This window comes from Pseudoliparis swirei, chromosome 8 (genome assembly GCF_029220125.1).
Source record: "Pseudoliparis swirei isolate HS2019 ecotype Mariana Trench chromosome 8, NWPU_hadal_v1, whole genome shotgun sequence".
NCBI lineage: Eukaryota > Metazoa > Chordata > Actinopteri > Perciformes > Liparidae > Pseudoliparis > Pseudoliparis swirei.
The window spans coordinates 748,956-763,982 of record NC_079395.1 but is presented as its reverse complement, the minus strand read 5'-3'; the positions used below and the strand labels follow the sequence as shown (position 1 = coordinate 763,982).

Below are 15,027 nucleotides of genomic sequence, written 5' to 3'. Positions count from 1 at the left end.
AAAAAGTCATGCCGAACTTTCACCAGCACATTACGACCAGAGGGGGAAGAACGTTGGACCACTGCTATACGCCATTCAAGAGAGGCTACAAGGCTGTCTCTCTCCCTCCGTTCGGGAAATCAGACCATGCCGCCATTTTTCTGCTTCCGGAGTATAAACAAAGGATCGCGCGGGAAGCGGTAGTGACGAGGGACGTAATGCGGTGGTCTGACCAATCAGAGGCTGAGCTACAGCTGCGTGACGCATGGTTGTCGACTGGGACATGATCCAGTCCAGTTCCAGTGACGTCAGCGAGTTTGCGGAAGTAGCAATGAGCCTCATAGCAACGCTAACGGACACCATCGTCCCCACGGTAAAAGTTAGGGTCTTTCCTAACCAAAAGCCGTGGGTTGATAGATCCATCCGTGAAGCTGTGAAACCTGCATACTGCTGCCTATAACTCCGGTCTTGTATCCGGCAACATGGACGAGTACAAGGCAGCGGTCTATGGACTGAGGAGGCGGTGAAGAAGGCCAAGAGGGAGACAGAGTGGAATCACAGATGGAGCAGCGACACCAGGCGCCTATGGCAGGGGCTCGGACTATCACAAACTACCAGAGCAGACCAGCAATGGTGAGTGCCGGCGCAACTAGCGGACGACCTGAACTCATTTTATGCACGGTTTGAGGCTAGCAACAACAGCGCTAGCGCTCGGCTAACAACAACACTGCTAGCGCAGCCGAGGTGGGTTCTACGCTGGGATGAACACACCTCTCTGTGACCGAGCACAGTGTGAGGAGGGCTGTTGAGGGTGAACACCAGGAAGCTGCAGGTCCAGATGGCATAACTCTGGGCCCATGAAAGTACTGAAGTAGTACTGGCCAGTACTAAAGACCCACCTGTGCTAACCTAGCTAGCCCAGCCCAGTGTTCACCACAATATTCAACCTCTCCTGGCTGAGTCCGGTCCCGCCTGCTTCAAGAGATCCACTATTGTCCCCAGCCCAAGTGCCCAAGAAGGGAGTGCTACCAACATCTCCAGCATGTATGAATGACTAGGCAATTGGCCGACCGTGGCCCGTGGCCTCACCTCGGTGGTCCTCGTGGTCATGAGATGTGAAATGCTTTGAGAGGCTGATAAAGGACTACATCTGCGCTTCTGTATCTTCCTCCCTTCCTCCATGGACCGCAGTTTGCTTATGGCAAACAGATCCACGGATGATGCTGCTCCCAGGTACTGCACACTACACTCTCTCATCTGACAGCCAGAGGGGGGCTGTTTTCAGACCAGCTAGAGTCCCTGCAGACTGGATGGCAAGCTGGATTCCTGAACACCCCTGACTGTCTTGGTGTGCCCTTCAAATCCCCCTACACATCCGGTACTTCCTCACTCCCAGACCCCCCCCCTCAATCAAGTTTGCGGATGACACAGTGGTGGTGGGCCTGATCTCCGACAACGACGAGAAGGCCTACCTGGAGGAAGTTGCTGATCTGTCACTCTGGTGCCAGGACAACAGCCTCATCATGAATGTCACCAAAACTAAGGAGCTGATTGTGGACTTTAGGAGGGTACAACAACAGAGGACGACTCACCACTGGGGATTAACGTGGACTACTGTGGAGAGGGTGAGCGGGTATAAATACCTGGGAGTCCACATCACCGAGGATCTGACATGGTCAACAAACACAGACACTCTGGTGAGAAAGGCAAGGCAGCGCCTCTACCACCTCAGGCAGCTGAGGAAATTTAAAGTTTCCCAGAGGATCCTTCAGTCCTTCTACTCTGGAGCTGTAGAGAGCGCCCTGACAGGAAGCATCACAGCCTGGTTTGGCAACTGCTCCGCCAGGACAGGAAGGTTGCAGAGAGTAGTGCTGCTCGGCTGAGCGCACTATTGGAACTACACTCCCCACCCTGCAGGACTTGGACACCAGGAGGTGCAGAACCAGAGCCGGCAGGATCATGAAGGATCCTCACCACCCCAACAACAGACTGTTTCAGCTGCTGCGGTCAGGCAGGCGCCTCCGTAGTCACGCTGCAAGAACAGAGAGACTGAGACGGAGTTTCTTTCCTCAGGCCATCAGGATTGTGAACTCCGACCTCACCAGGACCCCCACATAGACCCACACAACTGCCCCTCTTAGGCACACACACACACACACACACACACACACACACACACACTTACTGTAAATATTGTGTTGTTGTTTTTTATTTGTAAATAGTGTGTACTTGTTGCCCTTGCACATTCCTGCTGAGCATTGCCACCTTCACTTCACTGCACACCCTGTGTGTGTATGTGACAAATAAAACATCTTGAATCTTGAATCTTGAAAAGGAAAAGGGGGAGAAGGGGGAAAGAGAGAGAGAGAGGAGAAAGAGAGAGAGAGAGGAAAGAAAGTGAGCCGGGTTCAAATCCCGACACCAGCAGGATGGAGATTTATGATATTCATATTAAAAGTGCTTTTGTTGCCCGATATTGACGTGTGTAATGCAATTAACTGTTATGTTAGTATGAAATACAATTTCCATACTTTACTTATGATGTATCCAATGCAGATGACCTGTTAATACACACGTTTTAAATAAAACGCCCCTTGTTTACTCAAGGTATTGACGTTATCTATAATTTGAACATGAACAGAGAACTGAGATAGTATTGATATATACATTGTAATTCTATTATCTCTCATTTGAGTTACTGTGGCCCTGGGTAAAAGTGATGAAAACTGGTCAGTCTAACAAAACAATATTGTAGCTTTTACTCTAATCAGAGTATTGGAGAGTTATTAGTCACTTGAAAACAAGAGTTTGAAAGCAAAACGTATGAGAAATGCAATGATTTATTAAAATAAGATACGGACAAAATATACAAAACACCACATTATAATAGAACACCTAAACATATTAAACAACTATATACAAAATTAATGTCCAAAGTTATTTTTTTCTCCTGCTTTCCAACCACTGCTCCTTTGGAACTGTCTCTACTGAGGGGCAGTAAATGACCCCCTTGTACTGGCTGTGCCCAGTCTCTGCAGTCCTGAACTGCCCGCATTTTTTGCACGTATTGTGCAGTACTTTTCTTAAAAGTTTTCTGCGGGCAGGAGCAGAAGTAGGAGCAGGGCCAGGAGCAGGGCCAGGAGCAGGGCCAGGAGCAGGGCCAGGAGCAGCGGCAGGAGCAGTGGCAGGGCCAGGAGCAGTGGCAGGAGCAGTGGCAGGGCCAGGAGCAGTGGCAGGGCGAGGAGCAGGGCCAGGAGCAGGGCGAGGAGCAGGGCCAGGAGCAGTGGCAGGGCGAGGAGCAGGGCCAGGAGCAGGGCCAGGAGCAGTGGCAGGAGCAGGGCCAGGAGCAGGGCCAGGAGCAGTGGCAGGGCCAGGAGCAGGGCCAGGAGCAGTGGCAGGAGCAGTGGCAGGGCCAGGAGCAGGGCCAGGAGCAGTGGCAGGGCCAGGAGCAGGGCCAGGAGCAGTGGCAGGAGCAGTGGCAGGGCCAGGAGCAGGGCGAGGAGCAGGGCCAGGAGCAGTGGCAGGGCGAGGAGCAGGGCGAGGAGCAGGGCCAGGAGCAGGAGCCAGAGCAGGAACAAGCCTCTGAGGGACCGAGGGTGAAGCGGGGAACAACTGCCTTGTGGCATTGGATGGGAGAAGGAAAGGTGGCTGTCGAACCACCAGCTGAGGGGCCAGGGATGGAGCAGGAAAGAGCTGCCGCTCCGACTTCCTCTTTAACCTGGCCTGTCCGACAGTGCTGCTGGGCAGCGTATAGAGGTGTGCCGGGCTCGGCAAGGTGGGTGTTGATGCTGGTGGTTGAGTGGCACAAATAAGAGGGTGAGCTGCCAGGGACATTGGACTGGGCATATTTAGCCCTTGTATGACAACTGCATTGTCCTGCTTCTTCACCCTCTTATTGTGCCACTGCACCAGGGTTGTATGGCTCACGTCCACCAGCTGCAGGGTGGTCTCCTGCATGACTATCCCGTTGTCAAGAATGCACTGCCTGACTTTACGATAGTCATCCAGGATTAGCAGCCATCTGGACAGCGTGCCAGCCCCGTTCTTCTTGGGACTACGGTGAATAGAGCAGAGCCTGATAAATATAGTCTCTATCAGGCGGCAGCAGTCAGGCCACTGTGCAAGTGGGCCAGTGGTTGTCAGGCTGTGCCTCTTCAAACTTTCCACCCCTGGAGTGAAGTCCTGCTTTTTTTTGGAGGACTTGAACCTCCCCGTGTCCAGCCGACTCTGGTGCCTGGCAGAGAATATGATTCTTTTTTTATCATACTCATCCAGGTTCTGCCACAGAGCAACAATGTTGCTTGCCTATGCAAAGAGAGAGTGATAGAGAGAACACGGTGCATGAGAAGAAAATAAATCTGAATCAATGAGTTTGAATATGAATTACTCGGCACAGAGAGAGAATCAAATATGTCAATGACAATAAATGTTCCTCACCGTCTGGTTGCTCAGAGCCATGGAGGACTGGTTCCTCAACTCCACCAGACACTCTGCCAACTTGTCCACCTTGTCCAACCCTGGCATGCACGAATTATCCACAGCCTGGACAAATCAGAGAAGGATTAGTCACACAATTTGAGGAAAGTAAGCAATGGGACAAAAGACAGATACAGTGATTTTATTTATCTATACAAAATGATGTATTTATATACCTCGGACTCTGAGGAGACACCTGGCTGCGGTATGATGGCAGCAGGATGGAAGGAGGAACTAGCAGACTGGGAGGAGGAGGTAGCAGCCTGGGAGGAGGCAGGAGGCTGGAAGGAGGAGGTAGCAGCCTGGGAGGAGGCAGGAGGCTGGAAGGAGGCAGGAGGCTGGAAGGAGGAGGTAGCAGCCTGGGAGGAGGCAGGAGGCTGGAAGGAGGAGGTAGCAGCCTGGGAGGAGGCAGGAGGCTGGAAGAAGGAGGTAGCAGGCTGGAAGGAGGCTGGAAGAAGGAGGCAGGAGGCTGGGAGGAGGAGTTAGCAGGCTGGGAGGAAGCAGGAGGAGGCAGGAGTCTGGAAGAGCAGATAGGTGGCTGCAGGCTGAGAAGAGTCAGTGAGGCTTGGGTCATCCAGGAGACTTGACACTGTGTCTTCCTGGAAGCCCTCGTCTTCTCCTTCTTCTTCTTCCTCTCTCTCGTTCACATCCTCCAGCATATTGTCTGTCTCCTCTGAGTCAGGGAGTATTTTAAGGGGCTGGCCAGTCTGACTCAACAAATAATCAACCCCGATAAGCTCACCTATGAAAAAGAGCAGAAACCCCAGCTTAAAAAGACAAACAAACACCACTAGTTTTAGTCAAAGCATACATATAACCGACAAAATTATTATGTAGCCAGGTATTTAACAATACATACCAGTGTATTTCGAAGGTGGCCTGAAGGTTGGCACAAATGCCCGACCAAACACCTTCAGTGTGTTGGTGTTGACACAGTGTGTCACGTCACCGGCGTACGTCAAGAACGATGACGGCTTGCTGGTCACCGCTGCAGTCGCCCGATCCTGGTTCCACCTGTTCAGGCCTTCCAGGAGATACAACTGGAAATTCAGCGCATTTGCACTAGTTCCTGGAATGAAAAGAAATGTTTTTAATGCTTTCCAATCTGAATAATGCTTTCAAACATAACCTAAAAGTTTTTTTTTTAAACACGAGAGACACTAACCTGGAATGAACCTGTTCAAGTGGAGGTGAAAGGACTCCAGGGATGTGGACCCTCTGGCACAGCGGTATCGTGTCAGGATGACCCGACTCTTGGTGGTCGTTCCGACCTTTGTGTAGAGCGGCACACCTGGAACGTCCTGGATGCACCCCACGTGGCGCTTTTGCACACGCCAAATGTGCTCCATGCGTGCCTGGTCCAGCAGTGGCACCCCCATGAGGTCTCTTCCCCTTTCCCCACCCAGAGTATGTAGCAGCTGCTCGAGGAGTTTGATGGTGGCCTCCACACCGCGTGTCCTCCTACGGCAGTACTGGCTCAGCTCCTTCTTACTGATACGCGTGTCCACCAGGCGATCAGTAATTCCTGGCACACCCTCTTGCCAGAGCTGCTCTCTCTTTGCCTGCCGCAACAGAGTGACGTCCCCTGCGTCCCACTCAAAGATACAGGCTGACAAGCTGCTCATGAAGATGGGATAGAGGGTGTGAGCATCGGTAGTGCAGCCGACAGCCAGCCTCCGCATAAAGTGCCATATGTCCAGCCGTATGTGGAGGTCTGGCCAAGCTGCAAACCTGGTCTGCAGCTTGCTCAACCCTTCATTTATACAGCAGCCACAGTCGATGTAAAGCACCAGTGGGGGTGGGACAGCGGCCTGGCGGTACCGCTCCATCACTCCGGAGACCATCACGTCCAGTCCCGGCCCCTCCTGCACCGTCAGGACACTGTTCACTATCTGGCCGACCTCATTGCCGATGGAGGTCACCCAGAGAGCTGTCCCCCTGCCGTGGCCGGCCAGCTTCTTTGTGATCTGTGATGTGACGGCAGTGATCTTTAAGATTACACTTCTTTTTACACATTATCTACATCGGTAAGGGAAAGTAGATTTATTACACATTCTAAATCTATAATTATTGCAAATGTATTTTATCACAGAGAACTATGTTAATGTGTACAGGAGAATACATATAATGTACATGGCAATGTAATACAGTTATATTATGTCTTACCTTTTTGGTTGAGTCCATCTTTAAGATAGACCCAAATGTGGATGTGATGCTGGCCCTAATGTGGTCGATGCGGCAGAGGATGTCCCTGCCGTACACAGACAGCAGCCAGCGACTGGTGGGGATGTCGATGGGCTCTGGGGTATCCTGTCAGACCTCTGGAAGGAGACTGTGCAGCTACTCAAAGTCAGCACACTCGACAGCATAGTGTGCTAACCGGTTCAGCCATTCCTCCCCATGGTTCTCCTTCAGCTGCCTTGCCAGCCGTGCTGGACTGTTGCCGAGAGTCGGTCCCGAAGCAGCCGAATGACACGGATGTCACAAGCATACCTGAAATGCACATTTCATTTTATTTATTTGTTTGGCTATTTAAATACAGGGACAGTGTAGAATAAACATATAGCACCAAGTGTAACACTATTCTAATATGCACCTGTATTTATGAATTTACAAATACATTTGACAAAAAAGTATTTATTTTCCTTTGTTGCAGTGATTAGTTACATGTTCAAGGGAGGCGGTTTCAAAACTGCTTTACTCACTTTTGGGTCAGGATCAGTCGAAACAGCTGTTGGTGTGGCAGGTCTAGCTGGTTCCGGACAGTCTGACTCGTCGACAGGTATTGTTTGGAGCACACATTACACTTGAGTGTCTCCGTCACCATCAGGTAATACCTGTCGATGTCCAGGACCTTCCTCGACCTCTTGTGGACACCGGAGCCCGTCAGCTGCTTCCCACAATCTGGGCAGAATACCCTCACCTTCCACAGGCGGTAGGGCATCCACACCATCAGTGAGTGTGTAAAAAAGCGGTCGGGTGTTGGAGTCTGATGGTAGATGAGGGCCGGGCCAGGGGGCTCATACCACAGCTTCAAATCTGTCCGCAGTTTGCCGGAGGGAAAGAGGGTGTTGGCAATCCACCTCTGGTCCTGCACAGGGAGGGTCTTTCTCATCTCCGACGGCAACCAGAATGAAGCTGCAGCCCCAGCAGCGGCGAGCTGAACTCCTCCAGGCTCACCCTGTTTGGAAGACGATGACAACAAATGATAATTACGTCCATGCATAAATAAAGGCAACACAAAATATGACTTAAAATAAAGCAAGACCAATCCAGTAAGCTGCACTGTACTCACAGCATCTTCAGCAACGCCATAGTTCCCAGTAGGGCTGGGTGTCCTCACAGAGGACATACCAGGGGATGAAGGAGGCGCAGGGCTGCTGGGTGTCCTCACAGAGGACATACCAGGAGATGAAGGAGGCGCAGGGCTGCTGGGTGTCCTCACAGAGGACATACCAGGAGATGAAGGAGGCGCAGGGCTGCTGGGTGTCCTCACAGAGGATATGAAAGGAGGAGGAGGAGGAGAAGGGCTGGGGGTCCTCCTAGCCACTAAATGTGGCTTTAGTGAGGCCGACTTTGACCCACCAAAGCGTGATTTCGAAAACTGAAAGAAGAATCAGAGTGAATTTGAAGATGCAACACATACAAAATAATTCATTCTAAACTTGAATTCCCAAAAAATATATTCACCATTGACACACTTAGAACAGGTCGCAGAAAAGGCCGCGCTAAGTCCACGGACTGTTCAGAAGCAGCACGAGGTGCTGCAGCTGCTGCTGGTGCTGAGACTGAGGCCACGGACATTTCAGTAGCAGCAAGAGCTGCTGGAGCAGGTGCTGGAGCAGGTGCTGGTGCTGGAGCAGGTGCTGGAGCAGGTGCTGGTGCTGGAGCAGGTGCTGGAGCAGGTGCAGGTGCTGGTGCTGGAGCAGGTGCTGGAGCAGGTGCTGGAGCAGGTGCTGGAGCAGGTGCTGGTGCTGGAGCAGGTGCTGGAGCAGGTGCTGGAGCAGGTGCTGGAGCAGGTGCTGGAGCAGGTGCTGGTGCTGGAGCAGGTGCTGATGCTGGTGCTGAGGCTGAGGCCACGGACTGTGGAACAACAGCAGAATATTGTAACAACAACAGCATAACAGCTTTGTAACAGACATGCAATGCAAGATGAACAATAAAGAGACATCATTATTAAACAAATCACCATAACGCCGTGGAATCCACAATCACAGGCCATGGTGGCCATGGACCCTCCAAAGAGCGTGGTCTGTCCACGGGCCTGCATGGGGCATTTCTCAATCTGAAATGGTAAGATTTGATATTTAGCCTGGAGTGAGTCACTCAGTGTACGAGGTCTTAATGACATTATCTGCGAATAAGTCAAGTCAATAAATCAAGTGTGTGGTATACTAATGACACTAATATGTAAACGGTCATTATTGTGTTATACTTTACCTTCTGATAGAAGGCGAACCACTTCTTCTGCCTTGGGGCTGGTCTGTTGCCTCCTCCAGAAGGCCAAACCCCAGAGCTGGCAAACGCCCTCAGCCTTGCCATCCACTCCTTATCGCTCATAGCCTTGTGGCTCTTTGGTTTTGTGCTCATCTAAAGAGAACATTGAAACAACGATAATATCTAAATATAGCCATAACCATGGTGTGCTGAGCTTGCTGAATTAGTGCATATTTATGAGTACAGTAACACAGACACAGCAACTGTTAGTTAAGCAAACTACACTGATAACATGTTGTCGGTTATTGAAACATGGTATTTACACATGTAATCATATCAATACATATAAATATATATATATGGATACACATTATTCACAATTATACTGTGTAATTATACTGTTTCTATAATAAGTCTGTACCAGTTGTTAAATACCAGTAATAAACTATGACTCTGTTTCCTTTAACGCTATATATAAAATGAAGATATATTATAAGAGTCTTTATAAATTAACCATGTACATCTGCTGTCTATACTTGGACGTTTGCGTGTTTTCACTCGGTGCATTACAGTAGTATTTATCCATGGCCGTTTCCGGACATTTTATTATACACTTATTATTACACGACTTGCGTTGACGCTCGCGATCTTGCGAGCCTTAGCTCGTTATGCGAATGTACAAATGGCAACCAATGACTTCATGTAGATACACAGTGTATTACTAATGGAGAAGAGAATAAAACCGTGCCATGTCACGGACGAGTTGTTATGCTTGCGCTAGCTACCACTGACTGCTATACCGTTGTCCAACACTCGTTATTACAATGTAGGTAACGCGATCTCGGAGCATTCGCTCGCTGTGCCTGTAACGTGATGTGACACCGGCGGGCGGAGAAAAAAGTTAACAACCTAGATGTAACATTTACGGCGGCTAACGAATAATAAAGTAGGATAACTTACGGTTGACACGTTGTCTTCGTTGTAGAAAAGAGCTTACGTCCAATGTCATGCGTAGCCGTGTTGGTGATCTTGTGCGGCGTAACGATTGGCTGAATCCATTGTGAGGCCGACGCACCATTGGCCCATCCATTGTTGAAGTGTACGTTGCGTACGTTGTACCAACCTTCGCGAGACTTGCCGCGAGATTTGGCCGCTTGCCGCGAGATTTGGCCGGTTTGCCCTGCGGGCGCCGTGATTGGCGAATCCATTGTGAGGCCGAACGCCATTGGCCCATCCATTGTTGAGCGAGCACAGGGATTGGGCGCTGACAATGGATTTTTGCTGGCCATGCCTGAGGCAGATAGATCCAATGGCAGTTGTCCTCGTGGGTTCGATCCCACTCCTGGTATTATATTACTCCTTCAAATAAAAAAGAAGTCTATTTATCGACAAACAAAAGAAGGAGGAAAACTCCCAAGAAAAAAAACTTTCACGGGGAAAAAAGGTTAAGAAACCTTCAGGAGAACAACAGAGGAGGAGGAACCCTCTCCCGGATGGACAGAGCAATAGATGTCATGTGACCAGAAGGAATCATTACAGAGTAACAACACATTCAATGAATACGGATTCCATCTCCACTCCTGGTATATTTGACAGTTTTTACTTTACGACGACATATGTGCTTCATCCATTACTACTTCTAAGGAAGGTTGAATCTAAACCTGTTCCCTTGAAACTCAGATGGGTTTCTGGCTGCTTATTCAGATGTCATCTTTTGGTTTCGTTCTGTTCCTTCAGATCTACCGTAGAACTGAATTCTTATGGATAATAACTGAATAAATGAAAATCAAACTATGACTGGAGCAGATTCTGCTTCTCTCGTGAGGATGTGTCTGTTGTATGTGATACAAACAGGGCTGCTAGGATTATTTCACCCTCTCGGTCTCCCATGAACAATAATTCTCCGTTCTTTAATGGAAATACTTTGAGTGCGAGAGGATGCTTACTATTGTTTGTGTGCATTTGTTTAAAATTAATCTCGAATGACTCCGACAACTTACACGGACAGAGTAGGACTGCAAACGTTAGATTATATTTCCTCTAACGTCAAAGATTAATAACCAGGATGGCTGAGTGGTTATGGCTATAGACTTATGATCCAATGGGCCCTTGTGCGATCAATCATCACTCTTGGTATCTGAGAACTTTTATGTTTGTATTTTGGATGTGAATGTGACAAAACATATCACCAGGATGAGAGTTTATGGCGATGGATCCAACACCGGCCGGGCAGAGTTTATTGCCTGATGTAAAACTGTCCACTATCATATATCACTGAAGACTATAAAGACCTTTATTTTTCCTCCGCAAAGAGCGGTGTAAATCTTCGCAAACGTTGAGCGATCACCCAGATGCCGTGCGATATGAAGCCTGCAGACATTGAGGACACCAGGCGATCAGCGAGGACACCTGCTGCCTCTCACATGACCGCCCACCGATACGCTCTCAGGGACGGCAGCACGGCGACCGACCTGCAGGTGGCTGTAGTTTCCCAGCAGCCTTTGCTGCACCATAATCAGGTCCACTGGCTGGTTCTCCACGCTGAGGAGACGCATGCAGCCCTGAAAGAGGCTGAAGGGAATTCCATCTTCTTCCGCAGGACAACCGCGGAAGTGGAAGACCCTTAGGGAGGGGTTAGTTTGGGTGTATTCATATGTGTGTGTGTGTGTGTGTGTGTGAGATGCGATGCTAAGGCCTGAGGTAGTTGGAGGCCGTGCCCTTGACTGTAACACGGCCGAGCGAAGAGCGGACAAAGGAGATGAGATTTGAGAAAAGGGAGGCCAGTGGAGAAGGAAAGAAAAGACTGAGGAATGAATGAAGAGAGGAAAGCAAACAGGAAGAGAGAGCGGAGGGGGATGGAGCAAAAGCTCATAACTCTCATTATGAAAGAGCAGCGAGCTGAATGTGACTGAAGCAGCCGCTGGTCCGCATAGTACGGGAGCGCTACAGTGTGTTTACCGCAACTACAAGTTTACTGATGAAGGCGCTGTGAGGAAAGATTGCAGCGTCCATGGAAATGAAAAGACGCCACGAGCTGACAATACATTGTATAAATAGTCTCAGGGTCAGTGGGTGGCATTGACTGACAGTCTGGGTTCATTTCACAGACGCTTTTATCCAAAGCGAATGACAATAAGTGCTTCAACGCAGACCAACAACATTCAAGGAAGTAGTTTCTTCAACAAAGCCAAACTATAATTGCTATAAGTAAGTCTCATTTATAGTGCTACTAAAGTGCTGCTTTAATCGGTGAATGTCGCCTTCGGCAGTTTGATAACGAGCGTTATGTGCTTCACTCTTACCGCGAGGAAGAGTTGACTTCCTGCTGTGACGGAGTGGCTGGCCCCTTCATCCACGGCGATGGTCACATAATAACTATTAACTTTACTTTGAAATGCTGCTATAGCAAAACAAATCACCCGTATGATTAAGAAACTATCCATATATCTAACCATCCATCTACCTACCTATCTATCTATCTATCCATCCATCCATCCATCTATCTATCTATCCATCCTTCCATCCATCTACCTACCTATCCATCCATCTATCTATCTATGTACCTACCTACTTATCTATCGATGTCCCGACATACTTGTCTACCTATCCATCCATCCATCCATCTACCTACCAACTGACCTACCTAAGGTTAATTTAATTTGTTAAAGGTATTGTTTCTATCTATAAATGTTAGGTTTTACATTTCATGTATTGGTAACACAAGCTCGGGGGTTACACATTCATGTTACGGGTTGGGAGTCCGCCCTGCAGTGAGCTCTGAGGACCACGCCCCCTTCCCGAGGCAGGTCAAAGGTGAGCAGGAGCCCCGCCTCGTTCAAGGTCCGGAACTGGAACCCGACGGACACGCCCCCCGACGACGAGAGAGAGAGAGAGAAAGAGAGAGAGAGGTGGGACATATATAAATAATTACAAGAGAGATTAAACAACATTAAACATGAATATTAAACACCTGCAGAGGTTGTTATCACGCCTTCTCATAACGACCAGCCGTGACTCCAGCCTCTTTCAGATCTTCGGCCGTGAACGAGCGAGTCGGGAAACAACCGTCAGCAGAACGTTCTGTCAGCCGTCAGGCAGGCGGCAGCTCTTATTCCTGGTGGCCATTGATGCCGTATTCTGTCTCAGAAATGATGAGCTGAGAGTTTGAGCTGAACATCAAAGCTGCTCGCCAGAACGCCAGATCATAAACCATCTGTCGTCATCACCTTGGAGGAAAACAACAACAACAACAACAACAACAACGAAAGAATCGGAGGATTGCATTTCCCATTTTCTCCCTTTCTCCTTGCTCGTCTTTTTAACCGATGAATTTATCGATGATTGATTTAGGCTCTGACCTCTGGGCTCCCAGCAAGCGTAGAAAATAACTGAAAAACCAAATGTTTTTATTATTTATTTCGTATATTTTATAAAAGTGTTCTCACCATTTCAGAAACTCGGTGGTCGTTGTTCTTCGCTCCTTCTGTCAGCTCGAGGCCGTTGGACAGCAGGTTCTCCAGGCAGCCGGGAAAGGCCCTCTGGGAGGCGGGGCCCCGGAGCTCCGCCCCCACACTCGGCTGCACAAGGGGGACGAAAAAGGAGCGTTCATTTTGGTCGTGAAAAGGTGCGGGGCAAAAGGAGGACGATGAAGACAAGGAGGAGGGAAGGTGTGGGGGGAAAGGAGGAGGATGAAGATGAGGAGGAGGATAAAGGTGAGGAGGAGGGAAGGTGTGTCGAAAAAGGAGGAGAATGAAGGTGATGAGAAGTGAATGTGTCGGGCAAAAGGAGGACAATGAAGACGAGGAGGAGGGAAGGTGTGGGGAAAAAGGAGGAGGATGAAGGTGAAGAGGAGGGAAGGTGTGGGGCCAAAGGAGGAGGATGAAGGCGAGGAGGAGGGAAGAGCAGAGGAGGATGAAGGAGGAAAGATGAGTCATCACACATTTTGTCATCAACAAAGTTCCGGGAAAGAAAAGAGACAAAATCAAAAGTTGAACGTTTTTTGACTTCATCGTTTTTCAAGTTGGTCATTCTGAATATTTAATAAATAAAGAAGGTTCACCTTCCATTGACAGCGACTCTATTTTTAAATTATCTATTTTTTTCCTGTCGCTTTCTCTTTTGTTATCGGACGTGTTTGTTTGTTGTTTGTTGTTTGCTGTCTTCCACCAACAGGCCGACCTGTGTTGTTTTGAAGTCCTTGTGTCTGTCTCCCTGTGATTGTCTGCCCTGTTCCTGATTGTTTCCTTCTGTGTGATTGCTGGCCCCGCCCTCATTGTGTCCACCTGTGTCTCTGCTCCGTTGTCCAATCACCTCCGCCTGCCTGTGTATGTAAACCCTGTTCGTCTCATTCCCAGTGTGGCTTCGTACAGTTTGGTCCGCGTTTGTGTCGTTCCTGTCTGGTCTGGGATTTTTGTAATTAAATAGTTTGTGCAGGAATGTCGGCGTTTGGGTCCTCTCTTGCTGCGACAACCGTGACCACACATGACAGAACGAGAGAGAGAGCATCAGGATGCAGACCTGGTGATAGAGACAGAAAGAGACATATAATTAAATAAAACCGTCTGAACCTCTAACGAGCCGTCAACGTGGCTCATGGGGGACGCCTGATGATCATGATCATATGTTAAGATCATGTTATGATCATAACATACGATCGCATTGTAGGTGCGTGGAAAATAACGAAGAGTCGAGTGATTTCTGCTTGCTCGTGGTTGTTTATTTTCCTTTCCAACACCTCTCATTCGCTACTTCCTGGTGCCCTTTAACCCCCTTCGTCACCAGGGCTACGCCCCTTTCCTTAAAGGGCCCTCGTGAATTTGTATACCCCTACATGCCTCCCCCCAGAATTCACCTAGCCCCCACCAACAGCTCAATATCTCGGCCCGGATCAATCGACCCGCACGACTTCGTGTCTCTGGGGCCGGGGCAGGACCTCCGTTGAGGCTTCCCTTGGGTCTTGCTGTGGGCAGGCACAAGGGCACGAGGTCGCCTGTGGGGTAAAGCCACCCCACCGGCTGGTCCAGGTCCAAATGTGCCGGTTTCAGGCGGTTCACCGACACGTATTCCAGGCGGCCGCCCATGTCGATCTTGCAGGCTTTGTCCCCCGGTCTCCAGAACGCGAAACGTCCCGATATA

The 15,027-nt window shown here is 49.4% G+C and overlaps 1 protein-coding gene across 1 annotated transcript; it reads right to left on the bottom strand.

Annotated features, from left to right (window-relative positions):
* Nucleotides 1-730: 730 nt before the first annotated feature.
* Nucleotides 731-8,119, bottom strand: LOC130198344 (uncharacterized). Its single transcript, XM_056421496.1, has 10 exons — nucleotides 7,751-8,119; nucleotides 7,161-7,636; nucleotides 6,875-6,948; nucleotides 6,622-6,755; nucleotides 5,621-6,422; nucleotides 5,315-5,524; nucleotides 4,947-5,197; nucleotides 4,417-4,521; nucleotides 3,637-4,284; nucleotides 731-754 (listed from the first exon to the last, which is right to left on the bottom strand). Exons 1-10 carry the CDS (start codon nucleotides 7,907-7,909, stop codon nucleotides 731-733), a joined length of 2,883 nt encoding a protein of 960 aa, XP_056277471.1. The 5' UTR covers nucleotides 7,910-8,119.
* Nucleotides 8,120-15,027: the final 6,908 nt, after the last annotated feature.